Raw genomic sequence first — 27,466 nt, 5'->3', positions numbered from 1 at the left:
CCTTAACAAAGCCGAACTGGGTAGGATCCAGTGTCTGTAGGTCCCCAATATCTTTATTTATGAGGTCCATGATGATCCTTTCCATAGCTTTGCAGACCAAGCTAGTCAGGCTTATGGGGTGATAGTTTCCAGGATCCGTTGAGGCACCACCTTTGTGGAGAGCGACCACTGTTGCTGTACGCCACTCTTTGGGTACATATCTTGTAGTAAGGCTGAGATTGAACAGTAGTTTTATGTTTGGGTTTAGCTCTTCTTGGAGTTCATGTAAGACGCAGCCCGGAATACCGTCTGGTCCCATTGATGCTGTGTTTTTTGCTTTGGAGAGGGCAGCTCTTACCTGAGCATCTGAGATGTCGGGGGGGGCAGCACTCTGCTGGGATAGATATTTGCCCTTTTGGTGGGGGGGGGATTTGCGCTGAACCTGTCAGCTAGGATGTTGGCAATGTCTGTGGGTTCGGTGTATTTTTTGTCATTTTGGACTAATTCTGAGCATATCTGGGAATTCCCACCCATGTTCCTAACATAACTAAAGAAAGCCTTGTGATTATCCTTAGTGTCCTGTGCAATTTTTCTCTCGAAGCTGGCCTTAGACTATTTTATGAGTGCCCGTAGTTTTTTGCTAATACTGATCAGAGATGCCTTCCCTTTTTGGGATTTTGCCCTATCATGTAGTAGCTTCCTCCTTCTATTGTATAGTTTGTTTATAGCTGGGGTCCACCAGACAGGACGTCTGCCTTTGGAGAATTGGGTCTTGGTTTTATTTGGGATTGCATGATCCATGCATTCCTGAAGGTGTCCATAGAATGCATTTATAAAGGATTCTGCAGTCTGGGCCATATTTTCCACAGGCCCAGGGGCTTTGAAGGATTCCACCTCGGTTTTGGGGAGTGTGAAATTTGCTTTAGAGAAGTTTTTCACTGTGGTTTTCAGGGCAGTTGGGGGGAGTCGGGATGTGACTATCCAGTGAGATTAGTTTATGGTCTGATCTTACCAGTGAGGGATACACTTCTGGTCTAGAGCATAGAGTCCCCATGTTGGTGATGATCAGGTCCAGTATGTTTTCCCCTCTTGTGGGAGTGGTAACAAGTTGTTCCATAGCATTTGAGTTTATAAATTCTAGGAACCTTTGGGATAGGGTGTTGGAGCTAGAGTAATGCTCCCAGTCTATGTTTGGGTAGTTGAAGTCGCCCAATATAATGGTGTATGGAGAGACCTTCATATTTTCCAGTGTTCTCAGGAAGGCCAAGTGGGGTTCCTGGGTTTGGGAGGGTGGTCTGTAGCAGACTATAAACTGGAAGGCAGTTTTACCCACTGTTAGTTGCACATGGATAGTCTCTGATGCTTCGTGCTGTGCCACCAACCTGGAAGTGTGGGTATCTTTGACGAATATTGATACTCCCCCTCCTTTTGTGGTTCGGTCCAAGTTTTGGGGCCGAAAAGCATGGTATGAGGTACAACCTGGTAGTGCTGGGGTGCTCTCGGGAGTCTTGAACCAGGTTTCTGTTACTGCACAGATATCGATGTTCTCCATGCTAAGGAGAGTTTTGAGTGCGTGCATCTTGAGGTTTAGACTTCTGGCATTGAGTAGCATTAATCTTAGTTTCTTATCCCTTGTGATACCTTTGGAGGTGGGTTTGTCTTTTGAGCCTTGCCTAAAAAAGGCACTATGGGGGTAGCAAGAGCCTTTGCCAATATCCGAAAGCCCAGGGGTGACAGGTGCAAGCCGTCCCTAGCGAAGCATCGTGGCTTGTCGAGCATGTCATCCCAGGCTGACAGGCATTGGATTCCCTTTGAATGACAGCAATACTTAAGCCAATTGTTGAAATTGATCATCTTGTCTTCATATTGTGGCATCATTCTTGGTGAGGGTAAGATGCTACTCAAGGTCAGGGTCATACCGGCCTGGGCTACATGCTCAGAGAGCTCCGCTATGTCTCTCTTCATGTAGTCCAGGGAGGTATGTCTCAGGTCATTCACACCAGCATGGACAATGACTGAGTCATATTTGTACTTGCCTTGGAGTGACCTGAGTGCTTGTGTTATGTGGTGGATCCTAGCGCCCGACAGGCAGCTCACCATGACCTTCTCCTTGTTCAGCCTGGTGAGCGGGATGTCAGTGTGCCTGACGATAGAGTCACCTATTACAAGTGTATCAGGTGTGTTGTTTAGCCTTAAGGGCTGTGTCTGTTCGGCACACTGGCTTTGTGAGCTATGTGTTGCATGTGTTTTGTTTTGGGGTAGCAGTTGCTTGGGTATCTGCTTTGGAGGTCTCTGCTGCTTAGGCAGATTTTTATTTAGAGCCTCCAAGTATGTTTTTGTGTGTTTATGTATTTGTTTTACTGTCGTGGTAGGTCTATGTGAGACTGGAATTGTAGTGAGTGTGGATTCCTTCTCCTCCTGACTGGTTTCGCCATTACTGAGTTGAGAGAGCTTAGCCTCCAGTATGGCTATATGGTTGCATCTCTCACATGTGATAGAATTTGTTGGGAGGAGGAGAGGGTTGTCTGTGTACATGAGGCAGTTGTAACATTACCTCAAGATTCCCAGATTCACCAGCTGGACCGGCGAGGAGATTGATAACTGACCATTGGACATGCTAGAATAGTATTGGGAATTCCTTTATAATTGAAAAAAAAGGGCCAATGGGGAACAAGGTACTCAAGGGGAGTTTGTGAGGGTGTAGTGCTTTTAATTTTTTAGTGCTGACTTATATAATTGCTTTAGTGAGCAAGTGCCAGGTAACTTAAATGCAATATTTTACAGATAACTTAAATGCAAAAATGACAAACAGTAACTTTCTTTCAAGTGAAACAAGGAAATAAGTACAGTAAGCAATGCAGATATCACTAGGGATCCACAGAAGCGCTGAAAAGCCGCGTTAGCGTTTCAGGGAAGTAACAAGCAAACAAACAACAAGCATACAAACAAAGCTAGATTCAGCAGGCCTGGATCTAGTCTATGCTACAGCAAACAAGGTGTACCAATTTCAGTAAGAAACAGTTCAAATATGCAGGCACTATAAGCCTTTAACCAGAAATTCCCAGCTCAGAAGGGCAGAGTCCAGCCTCTCCTCCCACAAGAGTGCAGACCACGAACCCTTTTAATGTAAAATAACTGGCTTGAAGCCCTAGTGCTTAAACCAGAATTAATACACTTTTAGAATAACAGACACTGAGCCCTCAATCAGCAGTTCCCAACTTAGAAGGATGTAAGCTACCTGTCCTGCCACCACAGTGCAGGCCACAAACCTTCCTAATGTAAAACAACTGGTCTGAAGCCCAAGTGCTTAATCCAAAAAACTTAGAATGATAGCTACACTTTAATCAAGTTACTACCAAGCAGTAATAAATACAATTTAATACTTTAAAGAATGCCTGGATTAGTGCTCAAGTTATACAAACAAAGCTAGATTCAGCAGGCCTGGATCTAGTCTATGCTACAGCAAACAAGGTGTACCAATTTCAGTAAGAAGCAGTTCAAATATGCAGGCACTATAAGCCTTTAACCAGAAATTCCCAGCTCAGAAGGGCAGAGTCCAGCCTCTCCTCCCACAAGAGTGCAGACCACAAACCCTTTTAATGTAAAATAACTGGCCTGAAGCCCAAGTGCTTAAACCAGAATTAATACACTTTTAGAATAACAGACACTGAGCCCTCAATCAGCAACTTAGAAGGATGTAAGCTACCTGTTCTGCCACTACAGTGCAGACCACAAACCTACTTAATGTAAAACAACTGGTCTGAAGCCCAAGTGCTTAAACTAAAAAGCTTAGAATGAGTTACACCAAGCAGTAATAAATACAATTGAGTACTTTTAAGATGACGCAAAAGCAAAATAAAGTAGGAAGAAACACAAATACAGTAAAAGCAGATAATTTTTTTTTTGAGTGAGCAAATGAGACGGGCCCAGGAGTTACAGGACAGAAACAAGTGCAAATGCAGGCCTTCAAATCAGAAAGTTGAGAGAGATGGAAGACCGCCCAAACAGTCAATAACTACAAATTCTGGGCCAGAACCTCTCCTTATGTGGTAGACAGGTTACCTAGTGCTTACCACTCCCACTGATAAGCTAGAAGGCTTCCTTCCAACACAGAAAGGCTTGGGGGGCTCAGAAGCTTACAAATAGTCCTGGATACAGCAAATCTATATCTAGAACACAGAAAGGCTTGGGGGGCTCAGAAGCTTACAAATAGTCCTGGATACAGCAAATCTGTATCTGGAACACTAATTACAGGAAAGGTAGAAAACAGGCTTACAATTTTTTTTTTTTTTTTCAGAAAAGTAGCAAAAACAGTAGTAAAAACAATTCACACGCAGTGCAAGCTGGCACACTTGAGTATGTAGCAATATTAGTCCACACACAGTTTGAAAAAATGTAATTAAATTAAAAAAGGACTAAAAGCAAGTGCAGAAAGGGTTTATTAGGTAGAATGCGGTAAAGAGATGGGTCTGGGGGAGTGTCCTAGATCAAATCTACAGTGGGGCAGGCACTGCAAAAGCCACCAAATTTAACCAGGAATGGGGGGGCGGGGGAGTTTCAACAGAGATGTGAGGAATCAGAGTGCAAATTATAAAACCAAAAAATATATACTTATCTCTGTATATTTGCAGAACAGTAAGACAACAGATATCTAAGCAACAATTTAGCTCTATAATACAGAATAATACAGAAAAATATACTCAGCTCTATATATTTGCAGATAGTCTTGTAAGGCTGTCTCTCAACATACAGGTTCCACTTTAAATGCAGGCTGCTGCTATTAAGTCAAATTAAGGGAACCTTGAGTTAAAAACACACAAGCTATAGAAACCAAAATGGGGGGGGGACAGTTTCAACAGAGATGTGAGGAATCAGAGTGCAAATTATAAAATCAAAAAAATATATACTGATCTCTGTATATTTGCAGAACAGTAAGACAACAGATATCTAAGTTAGAGTGTCCAGTCCACAGCATATCTTTGGAATGTGGGAGGAAACTGGAGTACCTGGAGGAAACCCACGCAACCACAGGGAGGACATGCAAACTCCACAGAGAAGGCACCCCAAGAGTGATGCTGGCTTTAAGAACACAAAAATAGGATGAGAGGATTAACAAGTTGCACAGAATAACAGTCCAGCACTTTATAGCTTAGAGACAGTTACAGACAAGCACACTGTAGAAATGGTTCCTTCTACCCTAACCAGGTTTATGGTACCAGAAGTCATCTTAGATCAGAATATTCTTTCTCCAACTTTCCCAAGATTAAAGAACCACAGGCTTTCTCTGTTAAGCTACAATGCTCCTTCTAACGTCTGCAGTTACAGTGCCCCAGCTATGCGTATGTTAGATGAGACTCCTCTAGCCCAAACCATAGGAACTTGGAATCCAACTCACTCTGCTGCTAACACTCTTGCTGTTTCTAATTAGTTACCTAGGAGACCTTCCTCCTTCAGAGCTTGCCTTTCTGCAGGGAATGCTCTGTATTCCCTTTCAATAACCTGTTCCATGGAAAACACCACATTAGATGTGCATTTAGCATATAATGTCCCTCAATATTATCCAATCATACTCCCCACATCACTGTATGTATATATATATATATATATATATATATATATATATTTTTTTTTTTTTATTATTCTTTGTAGAATATTTAAATTAAATATACACACTGTATTGACATATGTCCCATTCTAGAATATTTAAAGCAAAGTAACTGAAACAATGATATTTTTTCTTCTCTCAGGCAAATAAACACACTTACAATAAGGCTTACTATTAGCCTTTGGTGCATGCAAGTCTGTCATGGGATTTGCATTTTCAGCTAACAGGAGATGTTCTACTTCAGCAACAGTTTAGAAGACCTCTGTAATACATATTTTCTTAAGGTGCGTCCTTAAGATGTGTCCTTTTAAATTTATCTAGTGAAATGATTTAGAACTTCCCACACATTATTTACATGGAGATCTACCACAATTTCAAAACAAATAATAAATTAGCCATCTTGACCTTACTGGTCTGCCCATACTGAATGTCCAGTTGTGAATTTTGAGAGACTGAGCATCAAACGAATTCCCAGACCTAACCAGAATTTCCTGTTTCAGTTTCTCATAACTATGTGTTCCTGTCTCCTAAAGATACATGCATGCCTTTAGAGAGTACTTTGTTAAATGTGAGGATAGTATCCTGGCCTACTCAGCCTGGGCCCGGGTCTTTCTAGTCTCATGTTTCTCATATACCACCAAGTATGCTTCCACATCTTCTTTGTTTCCTGTTTTCTTCAGAGGCAAACTAGTTTTTGATATCCTTCACAAAAATGGATGATTGAGCTATCATAGACGATATCTTTGTTGCAGACTGATAATGGGTTATCATAGAAGATATCTTTGTTGCAGACTGAGCATGGGTTATCATAGAAGATATCTTTGTTGCAGACTGAGCATGGGTTATCATGGAAGATATCTTTGCTGGAGACTGAGCAGGTGCTAATGAATAACAGCACATCTTTTCTGTAGCACTATAATCAAGCTTACTAAATCCTTCTTAGAGTTCAAAAAAGCCTCAGTTATTTTTTTTCCATCTTGACCAGAGCACAAATAGAGTTTCAGTACATGCATGTTTTTGGTTACACAGAAAAAAAAAATTCTAACACAAAATATCTTCTCCTAGCAACCTTTTTCACTGCCACAAAGAATCTCTTTGTTAGAATAAATCCACCATATGAGAATCAGGAGTTTTATGTTCATACAGTTTATTATATAAACTGAGAGGAACTAATATCCCCATGTAATTTTAGCAGTCAATATTTACTATTTAAGAAGTAAAATTTCTTGCATTCCTTTCTGAAGTGAGGAATAACTACTCAGGCAGAAATTTGCTTTATGTAAACAGCTTGACAGATATGAGCTTATAAAAACAATTTATGTCTACTGCATCCACCAAAGTAGCATGTAACAGTGCTTGTATTTGTAACAAAGGTCTTCAGGTCAGTGTTTCAGTTTTAAATGGAAATTCATTTACAAGCAAACACAATATGGGGAGTAAAATAAAAGAAATAAAGTAATTCATGCACTATTATTTTTTTTCATACTTCATTTCAGTCAGTATTCTAGAACGTAAAGTGTTTTTCACAAAGCTGACTGGTACACATAACAGTGCTTACAATTTAGTTTATTTTCCTTAAGGGCTCTTTACCACATCATATAATATTCATAGATGGGCAGAAGGTGCTTATGTCACTTTGGGTTCCAGTTCTAATTATGATGGATTAGTGCAGGTAATTCATTTAAATTAATTATATAACTGCTAATCTATTAATCTGACAGTTTGCCATTTACATAACTAATTAAAATTACTTAGCCTATGCTAATCCAGCAATAGTTTTTTTTTTTTTTGACAAGACTGTTAATTTAACACTTTGGCAATTGCATAATCAATTTACACATTATGCAAATCCAGCATAATTAGAGCTGAAACCCAAAGTGATGTAAACACTTTCTGCCCTCCCATGAGTATTAATGCTTTAAACATGGTTCAGTATGCTTTGTCTTCCATGTTCAGAAGCAAGCTTTAAAATTAATATTTTTTAAAAGCTGCAAGATGCACTTTTCTTTTCACACATAAAGTGTTTGCATGCATAAAGATGTCTGCAAACATTTTTTTGTTTGAAAAGTTATTTTTGTACCTTTAAACACGATCTTTAATATTACAATGTTTTGTAGTTTAGATGGTTTAATTGCAATGTTTTGCATCTTGTTTGAGGGAAATGTAATGTTGCATACTGAACAATATGCAATATGTTAGAAGAGATCACAGAAATGTGCAAAAATATTAAAGCAGGACTTTGCAAAAGTGATTTATAAAGTCACTTTTTAAATTATCCATTACACTTAATCTGCTATAATCTCACAGCTGTTCTAAATGTGTACCTATATAGACTCACCACATGTTGACGCACAAAACATTGAAAGCAAGTAGTCAAATTGTGAATTTTGTGAGTCCTATGAGTGCCTTTGCTAGTAGATGGAAACATTTCCTTTTGTTGAAAAAATATTTTCCTTTCTATAAGTTTATATAGCCTTAGAGCTGAAATGATTATGGAACAGTGAGGTGGGCCATGGCAGGAACAAAAATAATGTGCTTTAAACTTGGTATTATAAAATCTGACTAATCATTTCATTTTTTTGTAAACTGACACGCAGCTAGCCCATATATACCATCTTAAATGCTTACGCATGCTTTACATTCTGCCATATATGACCTACTAACATAGTCACATTGCTTTTCACTGGGAAAATGACAGTGTAGCAGTGATAACATGTTTTCCAATTACACTATACCCCAGAAATAAGCATAGATGTATGTGATTCATTGCCATCGTGTTGGTGTTTGTCTTAATACTGTACAAATACTTTATCTTTTATGTACTTACATGTGTAGGATTTATATATGATGTATTACTCAGATGCATTTTTACAGAAAAACAAGAATGTAGACTGACCAAAAAGGAGGGAGAAAAGCATATCATTTATCAGTACAATAAAACTGAGAGGTGCTGTTCCATATTACTAACTTATAATCTGTTCATATTATTTTTTGAACATTGTGTTGAATTATGATTGGACCTTAGCTTTGTATTTTGTAACTCTAAAATCCAGAACAAAATAGCTAACCCTGACATCTGTGTGGCACTAGAGAATGGAAGTGGCAAATTTGAAAGCAGAAACATGAGTAATTAATAACAGAGGTGGTAAGAATGTGTGGAAGTTGAATATTTAAGTGGCATATCATCACTTTTGCAACCTTTACAAATGGTACATCAGTATTTAATAGAAAGTGATTGCAGACATGGCTGGAGAGCATTAAAAAATTTAAAAAAAAAGTAAAATCCATTATAAAATTCCTGTATAATTTTATATTTGTTCTGTTTTATTACAGAGAAAGCAGTTGCTGTTGGGTCTCCAATGCAAATAAGCATGAAAACTTGGTATTGCTAACATACGTAGATCTTGGGACAAGATCAGACACTGGCAAGCCAAACTCATCTCCCATAGCAACAATAATCCCTATTCTCAGGTATAGTAATCGTTCATGACTGCTGCAGTAAAAAGTAGGCTGTCTGCTTAAGTAATGATGTACAGAATGCAAGCCAGTTGACAAGAAGGAACACTTTTATAAAATACATAACAATCAATAAACTGTGAAAGCAGAGATTCAAACCATCTGTCAGATTTATTGCAAATAGAGGATTGCGTTGGGTTTCAGTTTAAAAATCTTCTGAAGACAACTGCTGGAGAATATAAGTAATACTAGCCTAGTATGAACCTATGAACCTATATACCCCAGGGATTACCTCAGTGTCACTGCTCGACAGAGGCACAGAAAAATAATGGGTATAGTTCCCCATACTAAAGGGGTGGCCTAAGCCACAAAACGATGGGCTAGGCTTGTAAATGCCCTCGGGCAGATAGCCTAGTATGAACCTATGAACCTATGAACCTATGAACCTAAATGAGCAAAAGTGAAATTACCATGAACATCAAACACAGCTGGTAAATTCCATTTTAATAATCTGTAGTATAAGTAAAAGTAGGTAATGATATGTTCATTGTATGAGGTTCCATATAGGTTTAATGTGATACATACAACAAATCTTGCAATGTCACCCAAGCTTTATTTGCATACAAAAGTGATATTATGTTTTTTTTTTATAGACTAGAGGTATTAAACACTTTTGTCAAATTCATGACTTTCAAGAATGATTTGTTTTTACGGGTTAAGCTAGCTGCATATTTGGAGACATTTACAACAGAATGAAACCTCCAGCAAAGCTAGAGCTTCCACTGAGTGACCTCCCAAACCTCTTGTATCAGAGGCACATGGGATATATGCAAATGACCCTTATGAACATCACATGTTTCAGCTAATTGGCGATTCTGAATGCCCATGACTTATTTTGTCATTTTAATGGACAATTTCAGGCCAATAAAGCCAAACCCCACCAGCTGTGGATTTGCATATTTCGGCCTTGTTATGACCTCGTCAGCACAGCACAGGCAGAGTGTTTGACTAAGCATAAGAAACACAGGGCTGTTATACCCAGCTGATGTGTTTCTTATGCTTAGTCAAACACTCTGCTTGTGCTGTCCTGACGAGGTCATAACAAGGCCGAAATAGGCATATCCACAGCTAGTGGGGTTTGGCTTTATTGTCCTGAAATTGTCCATTAAAATGATGAAGCAAATCAAGGGCATTCAGAATCACCAATTAGCTGAAATATGTGATGTTCATAAGGGTCATTTTCGTATATCCCATGTGCCTCTGATACAAGAGGCTTGGGAGGTCACTCAGTGGAAGTTCTAGCTTTGCTGGAATTTTCATTTTGTTTTTACTGGTTGGTTTTTCATTGACCTTTTCACTTATTGTTTTAGTTTGTTGTTTGGGATATTTTTGCAGTGACCCTAATGATAATGGACAACAGCTGGGTATAACAGCCCTGTGTTTCTTATGCTTAGTTAAACTCTCTGCTTGTGCTGTGCTGGCGAGGTCATAACAAGGCTGAAATATGCATATCCACAGCTAGTGGGGTTTGGCTTTACTGGCCTGAAATTGTCCATTAAAACGACGCAAAAAGTCATGGGCATTCAGAATCGCCAATTAGCTGAAACACGTGATGTTCATAAGGATCATTTGCGTATATCCCATGTGCCTCTGATACAAGAGGTTTGGGAGGTCACTCAGGGGAAGTTCTAGCTTTGCTGGAGTTTTCATTTTGTTTTTACTGGTTGGTTTTTCAGTGACCTTCTCACTTATTGTTTGAGACATTTACAACAGGGAAAGTTCAGTATATGTTTTTATTATGTCAGACTACCCACGACTATATCAATTTGAAATTCATCCGTAGAGCAGATTGTTAAAATAGGTTGTCTTTGTCTACAGAAATCAGATTGCCTTTCTTTTCAAAAAGATTACATTTATTTGTGAAGAATTTAAAAAAATAAGAACTGGAAAGGTATTCCAATCTCACACAATGAAGAGGGGTTAAATCCCAATCTGCAGGACTGCTGTTTTAGGTCCATGCCAAAAATTTACAATACACTGATGCCATTAATGCAAAACCAGATTCCTGTTTTTAATAGTAACGATTCCTTAGCTTTTCACAAGTAATGGATACTTACATAGTACCCTTATAACATTTAGCTACTTTCTAAATATATATTCAGAAATGCTACTTGATTTATTAGATATGAGTATCCGTGAGTTCTGCTGCAGAATGTTTTAGTTACACATTCTTAACAATCAGCAGCAGTATTTTGATTTAAGATTTTGCAAGGTTGGGACAAGAACCCTGCCTTGGATCAGTATCGTGAGACCAAACTGTAGATGTCTCAAGAGGATAAAACTGTGATGTATCACAAACTATCATATCACTAAACAGTGATAGAAAGGCAAGAAACTCTACTAAAGCTATACTTGGTAGTAGCAAAAACAAATGCTTTCTGTCTCATCAGTGAGTCAGTTGTAATTGGTGCTCAGCAGTTATTACAACTTAGCAAAACCAAACAACTTAACTCTTATGCTCACCTATAGCCAGCTGAGACTTAACAGTGGTTTAATAATTGTCACGACACAAGTTTTTAAAGATTAGACACCTTAGTAAAACATATATAGTGTAAAACAAGACATCTTTTGCTTGGCCTTCATCCTGTCCTGAATGGATACATTACAAAACTGTTGCTCAAGCTCAGACCATTCTCACTTGGAGGTAGTAATCTGTCAGTGATGATCCTAAAGAGCTAATCTACTTAGGTCTTCTAGCCAGACGTTGTAATAATACATTGTTTCATTCTGGGCAGACAGGTACCTAAACTCTAGAAATTAAGCAGCAGTAATTCATCAGCAAAAAATGGCCCTTCAGCTCCTGTCAAAATTTTTTGTCCCATAGGCCTTACATTCAGTATTCAAACTACTGGAAACATGCATCTGTGTCTAGATCTTCCATCTCATGAACTTCAACAATATCTTTGCTGGTTCCTGACAATGGCTTTCACCCACTTAATGGGACAGACAATATGCTATTATTGCTTCCAGAACCACTGTATATTAATGTTGATAAAGCTGTTGGCTGTTCTGTTCTTTGATTTGTCAGAGGCATTTAATATCATCCACCATGGCATTATCATAATCGACTAATCTTGAACTTCCATGTATTACCTCTCAGTTACCTTGAAAGCAGAACTCAGGTTGTTGGAGGGAATAATGACATCTCACCTTTTTATAAGTTTATGTTGGTGTTCCTCAACACTTCATACCTAGCACTGTTTTGTTCTCCATCACCTTAAATAGTATAGGAGAGCACTGTGGTGCTGCCAAATTAACTTCATATACTGAAGAGTCTGCTATTTTGCTACGGCTCTGCTTCATTTTACTTTTCCCCCTCTATTTCTTCTGTATAGACAAAATTTTAGAACAATATCAGCTCTGTTCAAGCCTGGCTGACAAAATTTGGCTTGTATTTAAATGCGCAAAAAATGCATGATATTTGCTCCACTGTAGCTTCTCAAATTCTTATAATCACACCCCCTTAATAAGTCTCAAAGAAAAGGTCAAGTCTTCGTAGTTGCTTGAACGTAATATTGACAGTGAGCTGAAATTAAAAAGCAGCTATTGCTAAAATTCATAAGAAACAAATCTTCCTGTTCAGAACAGCCAGAGACTGTTTCTGCTTTTCATCTGTCTACCTCTCATTATACCTGTCATACACCTCTCATATTGTCTAATTTCCATTCTACTACCCTTTATAAGCAGGAGGAAACTTGAACATTTGTCCACTTTGACCCTATTTTACCTGACATATATCACCACTCTGAGGCCTTATGTACACTCAGCTAGTTGGCGCATCACAGCTGCATGCTCAGATTCACACTTCTACAAATCTTACAATACCCTGCAATAAGCAATATGTTGACATGCTTTACAATTATCAAGCAATCTCCCGTAAAAAGTGTTTCTTTTGTGCTAGTGATAGCTTCTACCAATAGGTATCAGGATTTTGCATTTGGCCTTCATGTAGGTAAGTTAGTCAGAATGCTTTTAAGCTTAGTTTTAAGCACGCCATAAAAGTATACTTTGTCAACAGCTGGTCATGAATCTATGGGATTACATGATGTACCTTATCCTAGTAGGTTTCAGACAGTATTCTATTGTTCTGAAGAGGTTTCTTCCGCTCTCCCTACACTCGTGTTTTTCCTTTTGATTATATAATTCCTTCTCATATCCACTCTCTGGTATTTCAACACATACCCACTGCTCTCCTTTGTATTTCTATATTATTTGCAATTCTGAGATGATAATCTGTGTATAAAGATCTATAAATTTGTCTGAAAATGTATCTATTAAGCCTTGGCATTGTATTTGCTTATTGTAGAAACTGCTCTTATATAAATGCTGCAGTTATTGCTCAGTATAAAGGCTTAGGAAGTCTTGGTATGCTTCTCTGTACAATACTGACTGTATATGATGCTTCTGTGATTTTTTTTTTAACTTCTTATCATGGTTCTCAGCCTTTTATCTCTTGAAGATAGTGGAAAAGGTCTCCAAATTATGTGTACTTTTTAAATTATGAAGTAAATTACATTTATAATTGTAATGGATATCAGTATTTATTGATGATTATCGGTATTTACTGACTGTAACCCACCATTTTTTCTCAAAAAAAGTGCAAATTTTAGATTGAATGGAGCAAAATTGTCATTCAAAATTAGGGACATCCTAAAAATTATAGACATTTGGGAGGTACACTCATGACTGTTAAACTGCCACTGCATACTGTCTATGAGTCTAGTATCTAGTTTATCATAACTGCGATTCTAAAACTTTTCTCCTCAGGCCTCCACAGTAAATGGGTTTGGCACAGATGGACCATCCACTCAGCAGATAAAAATAAGTTAAATGTTTTATTTGCATCCTACACTTACTGAATGTAGTATTAGTGTGTTGTAACCCTTCTTAGCTAAATAAACAATACAAATGAGCTGACACTCTTTTTAGATTTAGCAAATGTCTGACTTTTTTACTTCTAGCATATTCTGTATGAAAACATAATTCATTCTGAAGTACTGCACTTCAGCATGCTGCTCAGATTTAAAAAACATAGGGTGTAGGTTTTAGAGTCAGCTCCAAACCCATGCTATTCGCACTATGCAGAGATGGCCAAGTTGCATGGTGCAGAATTAATGTAGTCCACAGATACATACCATTAGCATATTTCTGAAAACTGATTGCATCTGTGCAACTGGAGTCTCCCATACAGCAACAGAAAACTATGACACTCTGTCTGTTGATATTAATAGAAATGCACAAGCCAAAGTGGGGGCACAAAGTGCGTTAGACCCATGCTGAGCGGGTCTGTGAAATGATTAAATGTCATAGAAAATAAAGGTGCAAGGGTGGGAGGGTGGCCTAATGGTACAAACACAAAGTGCAGGGTTTGAGTCTCACAAGGGATAATTGGCTAGGCTTAAAATGACTCGCAAGGGCAGTTAGCCTAGTACTAACCTATGGCCAAAATTTATTGGCATGCATATGCACAGTAACTTCTGCAAACAAACGTAATGTGCTACACTAAAACAGCTGTCTCCAAAAAATGGCAGCATTAAAGACAATTAGAATAGGGTAAACTCATGAAGTGACAAAAAGAGCACTTTTGTCATCATCTGTCTGTATCTGTTCAAATTGTGTACTACATTACATTGTGCAGTCATTATAAAATTGAGGAGGAAAGACTCAGCAGTGTTACATTAATAAACATTTACTTTTAGGTTCAAGTTTTATCCAACTGAATTTAACATTATTTTTTAAACTATAACTACCAGATTCACACCTGAAACGGACCCAAATGAACAGTAATGCCAGAATGCAAGAATAAAATAAGTCATATTATTACAGGCTATAAATGGAGAAACATGCAGACTTTCATAACCAGACCCATTCCTTAACATAATTCCAAAATAATCAATGTAAGTACTCCATTGTTCCACAGAGCAAGCAGACATAAACAAAGCACAGCTATAAAATCAAACATGCATTAGTGGAACCCCCTCAGTGTCAGCTTCACAATGGTAAAAGTCTCTTTATGGCAAATGATATTGTAATGTGCGATATGTTAAATAGCACATACCACTGCATACCACAGTGTTTACTCACAGCATTTAATCTCTAGTGTTTTATAACAGGGAAGCTTTTCTTTTGTGATTATTGGTGCTTATAGTATGTTCCATTCATTTTCTGTAGTGTAAATTCTCTTTTTATAAACACACACATACAGGTGTGTGTGTGTGTGTATGTGTGTGTGTGTGTGTGTGTGTGTGTGTGTGTGTGTGTGTGTGTGTGTGTGTGTGTATATATATATATATATATATATATATATATATATATATATATGTCTACTTGAAAACACTGACATGCCAAAAACCCGACGACGAGAACACCGAGACCGGAAGATTGACAACTGAGGTGACCAAAAGTTTAAAAGCTTGACGTTGAAAACACCGACATGTTAAGGTAAGTGTGCAATTGTGACTGACATTAGGGTTAGGGGTGGGTTAAGTGAGTTAGGGTTAGGGTGCGGGTTAGGTGCGTGTACGATAGTGAGGGACCTTACGGTTAGGGTTTCGGTTAAGGTTAGCGCATAGATAGTTGTGTATGTAAGGTTTAGTGTAGGTTTGTAAGATTTTTGGTTTGCTTGTGTTGTATGTGTGTTTTTCGGAAAAGGTATTTGTTTTGTTTTGTTGATTGTCAGGATTGCGGTTTGTCGGACATGTGAAGTTTCGTGCTTTTAAACTGTCGGTCACCTCAGTTGTCGATCTTCCGGTCTAGGTGTTCTCGTTGTCGGTGTTTTGGCGTGTCGGTGTTTTGAAGTAGTCCTATATATATATATATATACACACACACACACACACACACACACACACACACACACACACACACACACACACACACATGTATATATAACTAGATGGTTCCCCAATATCCCACTGATGCTTCTGTCACTTTCTTAAATAGCGTGGGTCACATCTTTGAAATAAGTTGCTTGCTTAAATGTACCTCCAACATCAAACTATCAGTATCCCTGGTAGAATGACAGATCATACAACAAAGTTTCATCAGCCTAATTTGTATACAACAAATGAATATGCTGTGCCCCCACTATACCATACAATCCTTCAGTCTTCAATGCAATGCAAATATTAAAACACACAGTTCACTAACCTCATAGTTCCCCCACCACTGTCCACCCCACAGTATTGTACTCTACAATCCCCAGTTGTCAGACTGTGTTGTATACATAATATGATTTATTAGCACATAGTATTTAAAATTGCATGATAGTGCTTAAGCATTGTTAGACAGATTAGAACAGAAAATAGTGACATAAATGGCAGCCACAACACACCTGTGCTAGTCATAGCTGCCTAACAACACAGAGGAGTGGTCTTCCTCCCACCACTTACTCTATTGTGTAGTGCTGGAACTTAAGAGCCCAGGCTGGGTGGTGCTTCCTTCTCAGCAGCTGGTCTCCAGTGTGCTGCCCCAACTGTTTGGAAGTCCCAATATGTATTGCTACTTAAAATCACACTACATCAGAAATATATACATAATCATATATCATTAAAAAACAAATCCATATTATGTGATTAGTTAAATAAATCAGTTATTTAACCATTGTTTTATTTAAGTTCACTGTGGTAATAGCAGATATTCATTATTCTATGGGCAGAATTACATTCTATTACATTTACTTTATATGTGCATGACAGCAGAAGACAGACTATTAAGTCTACCCTTTAAGTGCAGTAAATATTCTAACCTGCCCCCTTCATCCTTTCTTCTCCTTCATCCCAGAGCAGCAAAATAAATATCTGGCAGAAAATGCCATTTTGTTTTGTAGGTTAGAAAAAATTAAAATAAGGTATTTGCACCTTCTTATAACTTTTGTTACAATTTTCCTTCCTTGCACCATTGAAAAAGAAGTGAAAGTAAAATAAGAGGCTTTTTTTACTGGATTTACCTTGAGAAGTTGTTGTTCTTCCCACATTATTTATTGATATTAATTTAGTCACATCAGTATCTGGATTTCAAAACACTTTAAGCAGAGTATCACTGGCCTTCTGCCAGGACAAGACAGACCACTGCCACAGTGCCATATATACCTGAAAGGAAAGGCAGTAATCTCACACTGGAGCCAAAATAATAAAGTTCTCCCCAGATAGGGCAGGTCTGCTTGTCAAACACATGCCAACATTTCACTAACTCCTCCAGGAGGGGAATTAATGGGTCTATGGAGAATGGGCAAATGCTCAACAGTGAGAATTGTATGGGGGGAAGTTTCAGTTGTTAATAAATTATTACCTTCAGCAGAAATAAAGAATATTTAAGAACTATACAACTATTTTCAATTACTAGATTAAAAAATCCATTTTTGTTGTGTAACAGTATCTGTGGCATCTGGAATATTTTTTTCTGAAAAAATAAAATAAAAATTAAAACAATGTGCATGAGTCGTTACTGCATGGAGAATACATCTTGTGTGCTGAATCTTCAAATGTTAGGCAAATATTTGATTTATTCAAATTTTTCTTTAGAAGTAGAAAACCTGACACTCATTGATAATTCCTTAGAAAAAGAGTGTCTGGTATTATGAATATTGCAAATAAATAGCTGACAATTCCTGAGATTTCAAAACTATTTTTTGCTCAGAGTAAGGTGTTGTTCCAGTCTTGTGGTCATCCCTCACTTGCTGCCAGTGTGATGAATTTAGAAATGTTACTGAAAGGTGTACATGATGTGTACCACTGCAGCAACCTTTCTGTATTCAGAGGCAGCCCTACCACAGTGCTTTTGTACAATGATGTGCAGCACTATGGTGAGCTGTCTCCGTAGATGCTAACAAGGTAGTTTGGAGGACAGACATATGGTATAAGGTAGTCTGGAAGACAGACATATGGTATAAGGTAGTCTGGAGGGCAGACATATGGTAATTACTCCTGTATGCTCCCCTGGAACTGCCTGCAGTGAGGCATTTATGCAACCACTGGTGATTCAGGGAATTGCACTGCTGTGTACATTAGCACTACCTCTCATGGCCATTTGCAGTAAAGAACATGACCAAAAGATTGTGTTCATCTATCTCAGTAGAAATAAGTGCTGAAGAGTTTAATGGTTAGGCAGTTTTAGGGTGTGTGTGAGTGTGTATATGTCAGGGGCTGTTTGTGTAAGTATGGATATGTGTCTGTCTAGGAGGTAGTAGTGTGTGGGAGTTAGGCTAGGGGTGTGTATATATGTGTGTGTGTGTGTGTGTGTGTGTGTGTGTGTGTGTGTGTGTGTGTGTGTGTGTGTGTGTGTGTGTGTGTGCCCGTATGCATGTGTGTTTATGTGTGTGTGTGTGTGTGTGTGTGTGTGTGTGTGTGTGTGTGTGTGTGTGTGTGTGTGTGTGTGTGGGTGTGTGTGTGTGGGGGGGCATTTATGAATGTGAGTATGGAGGGGCTTGGGTGGCTGTCATGCATTTATACACCAATAAACTAACAAGCAAAGCCTGCAAAATGTGGTCAGGGTGACCACTAGCCACCAGATATAACTCTAAATACATGTGCTGGAGGGGTACTAACCACAAGGTATAACTCAAAATATATAGGTGTTTGGGAAAACACTATCCACCAGGTATAACTCTAAATACATTGGTTGTGGGGAAACACTAGCCACCAGAGATAACCTTATATCATCATGCTTAATGGCACATAAACATAAGGGGAATCAGGAGGGGAAACAACATCAGGAAGCACTCTTACATTTTGTGCATTAATAGCACTTCAGCATAATGGAGATCAGGAGAGAAAACAGGATACACCAGGGAAAATACATGAACAATGTGCCTTAAGGGCAGTTATAGAAAAAAAAAAGAAAGATGATGGGAATAGGGGACATGAGTAGACATCAGGCATACTATAAATAGCATGCCATAAAGGCACCAGAAACATTTGAACTCTGCACTCTCATATGTACCACAGAGAATAGTAGTCCTTCAGCGGAACAAGTGTTGCTTTACTATGTAATGAGGATCTCAGGCATTATGTAATGTTACAAGGGAGAGGGGCAGGACACATACAAGCATACTTCTCAAACCCATAGCTCAAGAAATCTTGATAAAACCATAATCAGTGGTGGGACTAAGACAGACAATCAGGGTCAGATTTTACTTATGTCTCTTATAAACTTAGACAGTCATTAAAATAACATTTTTGCACTAACATGCATTTACTGAAGGATATAAAGAGTGAAACTCAAATGTTTAGCTCGACTGACTATAATCCACTGGGATTTACAAGGGCAGGAAAAAAGAAGACATCAGGGATATTCTGACAATGCAGAGACAGGTATGGGGTATGTTGTGTGTATGAGTATGTGAATGTGTGCATGTGTGTGTGTGTGTGTGTGTGTGTGTGTGTGTGTGTGTGTGTGTGTGTGTGTGTGCGTGTTTGAATGTGGAATGTGTTTATTGTGTTAGTGAGTGAATGGGGGTATGGGGGATGCCTGTGCTAACATGATGCATCTACTGCCTGTACAGATGTCTGACCTGGTACCTACAGTGGTAATAGGGTAGCACAATGTTAAATGTGTTACATATATACATACATACAAATGTTTCAAGCACGGGCATTAAAGCCCTTCTAGCTTGCCAATATGCCAAAACACTTGTTCCCATAATAAATGTCCAGGCTGTTCTTAAAAATATCTAAACTAGTACTTGCTTTAATGTAATTTGGTAGTCTGTTCCAAGCATCAGCTACTCTGTCAGAGAACCAATTAGTACAATTCTCATTCCTATAGAATCTTCTACATAGGTTATCTGACGATTCTCAAGTACTTTTTGGTAACCCCAAACATTCCCAAAGGTAGTTGTCCCTAAATGCCTTATATACCTGAATAAGATCTCCTCTTAAATATCTGTAAGAGACACTGTACAAGTTCAGATATTTTAGTCTTTCATAATAACGTAGATTTTCACATCCATGGATGCCCTTAGTATATTTCCGCTGTACTCTTTCCAGTTTATTCATGCTTGTTTTCCTATAGGGTTTCCATATTGTTATTCCATACTCGAGTTTGGGTCTAACGTAACTAGCAAATAATGACTTCATTATGTTTGATTTCCTAGACTTTATAAATCTTTTTATACAACCTATAGTTCTATAACTATCATTAGCCAATTGGTTGATATGATTAGAAAAATTCATAGCTGAATCTACCCATATACCCAGGTCCTTAATGAGTCTACAGTTTCAATCACTGTGTGCTGTATTAAATATTCACCTTTCAGTTTATGTCTCCCAAATCTCATATGCTTAGTTTTTGATGTATTTATCAACATATTATTCTCCTGTGCCCAAATGGTCAATTTAGTCAAATTATTTTGCAGACATGCCTTATCTGTAACACTTGTAATCAGTTTACCCAATTTCAGGTCATCAGCATATAGACTGTAGAACACCTCAGATGAAAAAGTAAGGCCTGAAAGATACAAATTAAACAAGTAAGGGCCTAGTACAGAGCCCTGTGGGACACCTTGACTGTAACCAAGGATTTCACCTGTCCAGTTGGTGTGTGATACTTACCATGTCCTATTTGTAAGCCATGCAGCTATCCATCTTATCAACAGTGCATCAATATCTAGTTGTACTAATTTGTTGATCAGTGTTTTGTGCATGACCCTGTCAAATGCTGAAGTTAAATCTATATAAATCACATCACAGCACAATTTTTCATTCATAGCTATTATTTTATTGTTATAGAACATCATGTTACAGGTGGTAATAGATCTATTTTCAACATATGCATGCTGATATATGGTTTCAAGTCCCAACCTATACAGTTCTGACAATAACTTATCCAGTATTACCTTCTCCATTATTTTTCCACAGCATGAAAGTAGACTTAAGGGTCTATATGATTCTGGGTTTGTCCTACTCCCCTTTCCCTTAAAGACGGGTTTAATAAGTGCATGTCTCCAATCTTGAGGAATCTCCCCATATTTATATGACATAGTGAATAATAGATGTAATGGCAGTGTAAGTTCTTGCTTAAGTGTTCTCAAATCATTCTTACTTGTTGCGTCTTCTCCCTGTGCTTTGTTTGGATGCAGTTTGCACAGTTCTTTTTCAATATAATCTAATTTGATTCCAGTATCTGGGGTTACCTGAATGTCACTAGGACAACTTACCACCCCTTTTGTGAAGCCAAACTGTTTTGCATAAGATTTTGTAAATATATCTATAATCTGTTGTGTCTGAGAATAAATTTTAGAATCTGCACACAGTTTATCAGTTTGTGTATTTTTACTCCTTCCACATCTTATGTATCTATAAAAAGGTTTCCCATTATGCTCAATATCTTTATATAAATTTTCTTAACATTTTTCTTGATCTTGTCTAACACTATGCTTAACCTGTTTGTCCAGCTTGTTTATTTCAGTTTTCAAAGTTGTAGTTCGACCTCTCTTTCATTTTTTATATTTTTTGTCTCTCACATTAATCAGGTATCTTGTTCTTATGGAAATATATCCCCCTGTTGTTACGTGCCTAGATCCTGATGTTAAACATTTTTTTGACTTTTTGCACTCAGTTTCTCTTTCAAAACTTTCCACATTCCAGCTGCAGCTTTTCCACTGAACACCTCACTCCAGTTAGTTTTATATAGCAACTTTTTTGCTTCCCTATAATCTGTAATTAACCTTCTGTGCATTGGCTTAGATTTCAGTTTGGCAGAATTATCTAGCAACAAATTATCCTTTATGACCCCATGATCACTGCACATCAATGGTGGTAAAACTTGACTTGACTTGACTTGAAGTTACAGTAATTTCTTTAGGAACACAAAAAATATCTAGTATATTCCGTCCCCTGGTAGGTTTTTTTACAATCTGAAGCATTTGTTGTTCCTGAATATACTCTGTGAATAATTTCTTTACTAACGTTGTTGAATCAATATTATTCCAGTCTGTTTCTGGTAAATTTAAGTCCCCAGCTAATATTATTCTTCCCTCCTGTGTTTCATGTTAGAAATGTATGAATTCCTCTAGGTCATCTGCACTTGACTTTGGTGGTCTGTACACTCCAACAATTGTTATATGTTCCAGGGTTGTCTTTATTGTCACAGTTACACAGTCTATAGTATTGGTATTATCATTGTTAGGGTACAATTAGGTCACATGGATACTCCACCTAAGGTGAGTGTTCCTCTTCTACCACACCCCTGTTACAAAATGATCGATGAAGCTATAACAGTATGGGTTGGCATTCAGTTGCCTTTTTTTTTCTTGTGTTGTGTATACTATGCTGTACCCTACCATTTTGTTTTCATTATAATGTATGCATTTGCCAACTTGTCCTTATAATGGAAGATGTTCCCTGTAGCCTTTCAATACTACATGAATATTATGCCATCAGATCTGTTGCATGCAACAGACATTCCCTGTACTACTGGTTTGTAGTATATTTATGCTAACGCATATATGGTGTCCACTGTCCCCATCCTCCCACTGTGTGTCTGATGTAGTTCTGTGTGCATCTGTACGGGCAACTCCATAGTCTGAACTTCACTTTGAATTTGTTTTATGCTAGGTCCATCATGCCACTACTTCAGCTAGTGTTGACTGCAGACTATTTACACAATATGAATTAATACCCTATTATGTTATAACATCATATTGTACAGCAAGTTCTCAGAGTGGCAGTTACAAACAGTGAAGTTGGCATAGTCACTATTTCCTCTCAGCATTGCATTTTCAGTGGTTGCAGGACCACTAATTGGGAGAATGTTAGCTCTGCTCTTTCCAGGCAGTAAATGCATCTTGGTGGAACCCTTCTGTATCACTGCCTCAGATCTTTGAGAATCAACTGAGGTCTTAGCTCATGTCAGCTAAGAAAAAAGGAATATTCTACAAAAGTGACTATGTGCCTGTCTTTGAAGTACAGAACTTGACCATTGTAGGCTACTTTTCTCCAGTGAGATTGTTTTGTGAATACACAAATTTCTAATGGACAAAAAAGCAAGTTATATTCTTCAAATGAAGAATTTATAGAGAAGATATGCATATTACTTATATTGTTGTTTTTCCCCCAATAGGGTTGCCCAGAACTGTCCAACTACTTTCAAACTATTGATATACGATCCAGATGGTGACAAATTAAACTGCAGGCTGGCAACAAATGGTGAATGTTCCCTATGCAGACAACATCCTTATTTTGCTTTAAACCAGGTAATTACCAGGATTTTAACTTAAGTCAGGAAACTCTAGTACTTGATGATGAATAATGTAATTACAGATAACTAGGATTTAAATCTTATGTGACTTAAATAATGTAATAATGTAATTAACAAAACATGTTTATAGGAATAATATTACCTATGTTCAGTAAATTTAAATATTCAGTAACTGTAATGCATCTGTTTGTAAACAGACAGAAAGATTTATAGATAGATGGACAGATAGATAAATATGTGAGTGTATGTGTTAATGGGAATCAGATTTGGAAAGATTGTGATTGTTATCAGAATTGAATACTTTAATATTTTCCCACTCTGTTTTGGAATATTATGTCACTGTATCCCATAACAATGGTGTTGAGTCACATTATCAAACAGAACACTTATAAATAGTTTTCATTTAGGACAAGTGATTGTTGGCAGAGGGTAGTAGGGTAGCACAGTGCCTTGGTGTCTCATAGTACTTGGTTCTTGAACTGTTGTGGTACTTTGTGTGGTGTTTGCATTTCATCTTTGTGTCTGCAAAGGCTTTCATGAAGCACTTCACCTTCCTCCTACATACCAATGATATAGCATAGGTGCAATGGAAGTCTTTCAGATTGCCTTAGATGTGCATGCAGTGTGAAACCATATGTGTGTGTGTGTATGTATGTGTGTGTTTTTGTGTGACTGTCTGTGTGTCCTGTAATAAACAGCCATCGTATCCAGACCTAATATTTGAGTGAATGAATGAATGAATGAATGAATGAATGAATGAATGAATGAATGAATGAATGCTCATCATTACATTTCTGAAAGCAATATATTTTTTGTGTAGCAAACATATGCATTCTTGCCTACTTGTCCATTCTCCGTTTATTTTAGGGAATTTTTTCTTTTAATATCTTCTGTTTTTGAAACCTCTTGCTGCTTAAGCTAACATGACATTTTATAAAGTACACATACAACTGCCAAATCCACAGCTCTCTATAATATGGACACCTTTATCTTTTGAAATGTAACTGTTAGATTACCAAAAAGAAAGAAAATAGTTCTGATATGATAATTACAGTGGTTCTGCAATTTAGTAATGCAGAAAATGAACAATAGTTGGTCTGTTTCCTTCCCTATTCATAAAAAATACAGAAAAAAGAAAAAGACAGGGATTCATAAAGCATACTGTCTTTAAAGTGCATGCCATTATAGAGCTGTGTATTGCAAACTGACATTTCTTTTCTAATGGTCGATGCTATAATCAGACTGGCATTTTTTTTGTTTACCAAATAAATAAACAACTTGCCAGTTTGTGCCATTAGTGGCTATATACACATTTCATACTGGCTACTGGAGAAAAGGCTGTCCTCTAATTTCTCCAAATCTTTTGGGTTTCTAATACCATGACAGGAATGGAATTCCTAAGTCAAAGCATGATTAAAGTTCATGAAATTAATATCGTTTCAATCTTTGATGTCAGCCAAAAGTGCTCTTCGCAGCACTCACAATGCGCCCAGTAATGACTCCTTCTGCAATTCATATGGGGTTACATAGATTGGTGACATATCTAAATATGATTGTAAATTATTTTTTATAAGACCCGTTGCTCCTACTACTATTAGAACTGTCTGGGTATCTTTCTTCCACATTGCTCTCATTTCTGCCTGCAGATCCTGGTATTTTATGTCTTTGTGTCTCTCTGTACGCAAGACACTATAGTCACTGGCTGTGGTGATTTCAATGATCAATGCTACTTTTGTCTTCTTTTCTTGGACCACTATATCTGGTTTTCTAGCATCTATCTTTGGAACTGTTGGTAATGGGTGATCCCATGTGATATAAACTTCATCAGTTTCTATGATGCTTTGTGGCTCATGTTTCCAGTGTTTTTCAGCCACTTCAATACCATAATGTTTGCACAATCCCCAGTGCAACAGTCTCGCCACATTATTATGCCTTTCAGTATACAGTCCTTCTGCCATTAGTGTGCCGCAACCAGCAACAAGGTGTATGACTGTTTCCAATTTGGTTTTACAAAACCTACATTTGTCTGTTTCTCCCACATGTTCAATGGACTTTGTAAACAGCGTGTATGTAGCCCACTGTCTTGAGCTGCCAATATTAACCTCTCATTTCTTGGTTTGAATTCTCCTCTCCTTAACCATTCCTGTGTTTGTTCTTGATCAACATGAGACTCTTCCAGAAGTTTTCTAAACTTGCAACTATATTTATGTTTTTTCCACATTTCTTGCCTACTCACCTGATCCTTCACCTTATATTCTTTCTTTTGTTTTTTTGGCTCATTCAGTTGCTGCCTGGTTTTTATCTACTTCTGGTTTGATTTCCATTCCTGCCTGACATCGATATGCTTCTGCTAAATTAAGTAGAGAAGTCATCTTAGATTTATTCTCCTCATGTTTCAAAACTTTCACTACATTTGGATCTTGTGAGGTCCGTAGCTATGTGCTCACGATTGCAGATCTATACATGTAATCAATTTCAAGGAGGCCCATTCCTCCCTCGAAATGGGGAATATATAATCTTGGTATACACTGAATTTTAGAAATCATTTGATGAGCATGAAGCATCCTTCTTGTTTTAATATCTAATCCTTTTTGGGGCCAGTAAATCACTCCAAAACTGTACATTAGGACAGGAAGAGCAAATTGATTTATAGCTTGGATCTTGTTCCTAGATGTTAATGCTGTTCTCAGGATTAATTTAAGTCTTCTAAAGTATTCCTTACTGAGTTTTATTCGCATTTGTTCATGTTTTATTGCTCATCCTTCATCAGTTCCCAAGTATTTAAACACTCCCTCTTGCTCAATTTCTATTATATCACATTCTTGTCCCAAACTGATGTTTTCCAGATGCTGCAGTTTTCCTGCTTAAAAAAGGTTGCTTTTACACATTTATCAAGACGAAATGACATTCTAATATCATCTGAAAAAGTTTTGACAGCCTGCAGCTGTGCTTTCAGTTCCTCATCTGATGAGCTATACAGTTTTAAATCATCAACAAAGAGAAGATTAGAAGTCTTTAGACTTTGTTGTTTTCTCAGAGCCAAATTGTAGCCATGGCCTAAGGTGTTAAGTAAACAACTTAATGGATTAATGGCAAGGCAGAACAGCAACGGTGACAGAAAGTCACCCAGGAATATCCCCCTTTGAATTTTTATCCCTGGGATAATAATCTGTCCTTTATCATGGCTTAATTGCAAAGTGGTCTGCCATTGTTTCATGGTTACTGTAATGTAGTCAATCAGTGTAGGGTGTATCTTATACATTTTTAAGCACTCTTTTATCCATGAATGTGGGATACTATCAAATGCTTTTTTGTAGTTAATCCATGCCATACTTAGATTCTTCCTCTTTTTACAGTTATCCACTATAACTTTATTTAACAACACATGATCCTTTGTTTCATATGACTTTCTTTTATTGCCCTTTTGTTCTACTGCCATAATTGAGTTTTCTTCTAAATGACTATAAACTCTGTCAGCGTGAATTCCCCTGTATAGTTTATATGTCATTGAAAGGCAAGTTATTGGTCTATAATTTTTAGGGTAGCTTGTAGGTAAAGTCTTAAGAAAGAGCATTGTTTTGCCTGTTGTTAGCCAGTGTAGTGTCTGCTCAGGGTGCACATATAAATAGTTCTTACTCATGGCTAAATCCTCATGCAAAGATGTTAATACTTTTAACCAAAAGTTAGGTACTGCATCTGGGCCTGGAGTTTTCCAATTAGAGGCTTTTCTTAACTTTGTTTCAATCTCTCTGGCTGTTATTTCACCCCATTTCATATCCTGTACCTTTAAAGTTCTTATTCTTTCTTTTACTTCTTCTATTCATTTAGCATCTTTGTTATGTTTCACAGGATCTTCATAGATACTTCTGCAAAATGTATCTACTTCCTCTTTTTTTTGGCGGACTTTCAATTCCTTTTACCTTATTTCCCCAATTCTCTATAAAACGTTTTTGGGTCATCAATAAATTTCTTATTTTGTACTTTTCCCTTATATTTATCTGTGTATCTTTTAAGTTTTTGCCGACCTGTGCTGACATTTTTAGTTTATTTCTGGTAGTACATGATAGATCCTGGTCTTTTCTAATACTGTGCATTGCTTTTATCACATCTATCTTTCTTAGTATTTTTGTTGATCTATTCCCTCTTCTATAATCTTCTAACAGTGACACT

The 27,466-nt window shown here is 37.5% G+C and overlaps 1 protein-coding gene across 1 annotated transcript in view; it reads left to right on the top strand.

Annotated features, from left to right (window-relative positions):
- Positions 1–27,466, top strand: part of LOC122791765 — a 373,623-nt gene that overhangs the window by 82,487 nt on the left and 263,670 nt on the right. Inside the window, exons 3-4 of the mRNA XM_044059689.1 lie at positions 8,918–9,055; positions 23,159–23,291. Of these exons, the coding sequence (XP_043915624.1) occupies positions 8,918–9,055; positions 23,159–23,291 (271 nt within the window). The remainder of the gene's footprint in view (positions 1–8,917; positions 9,056–23,158; positions 23,292–27,466) is intronic.

This window comes from Protopterus annectens, chromosome 17.part0 (genome assembly GCF_019279795.1).
Source record: "Protopterus annectens isolate FY-2018-M chromosome 17.part0, PAN1.0, whole genome shotgun sequence".
NCBI classification, from domain to species: Eukaryota; Metazoa; Chordata; order Ceratodontiformes; family Protopteridae; genus Protopterus; species Protopterus annectens.
Note: the sequence above shows the minus strand (reverse complement) of the source record. Positions and strands in the feature narration are given on the sequence as shown.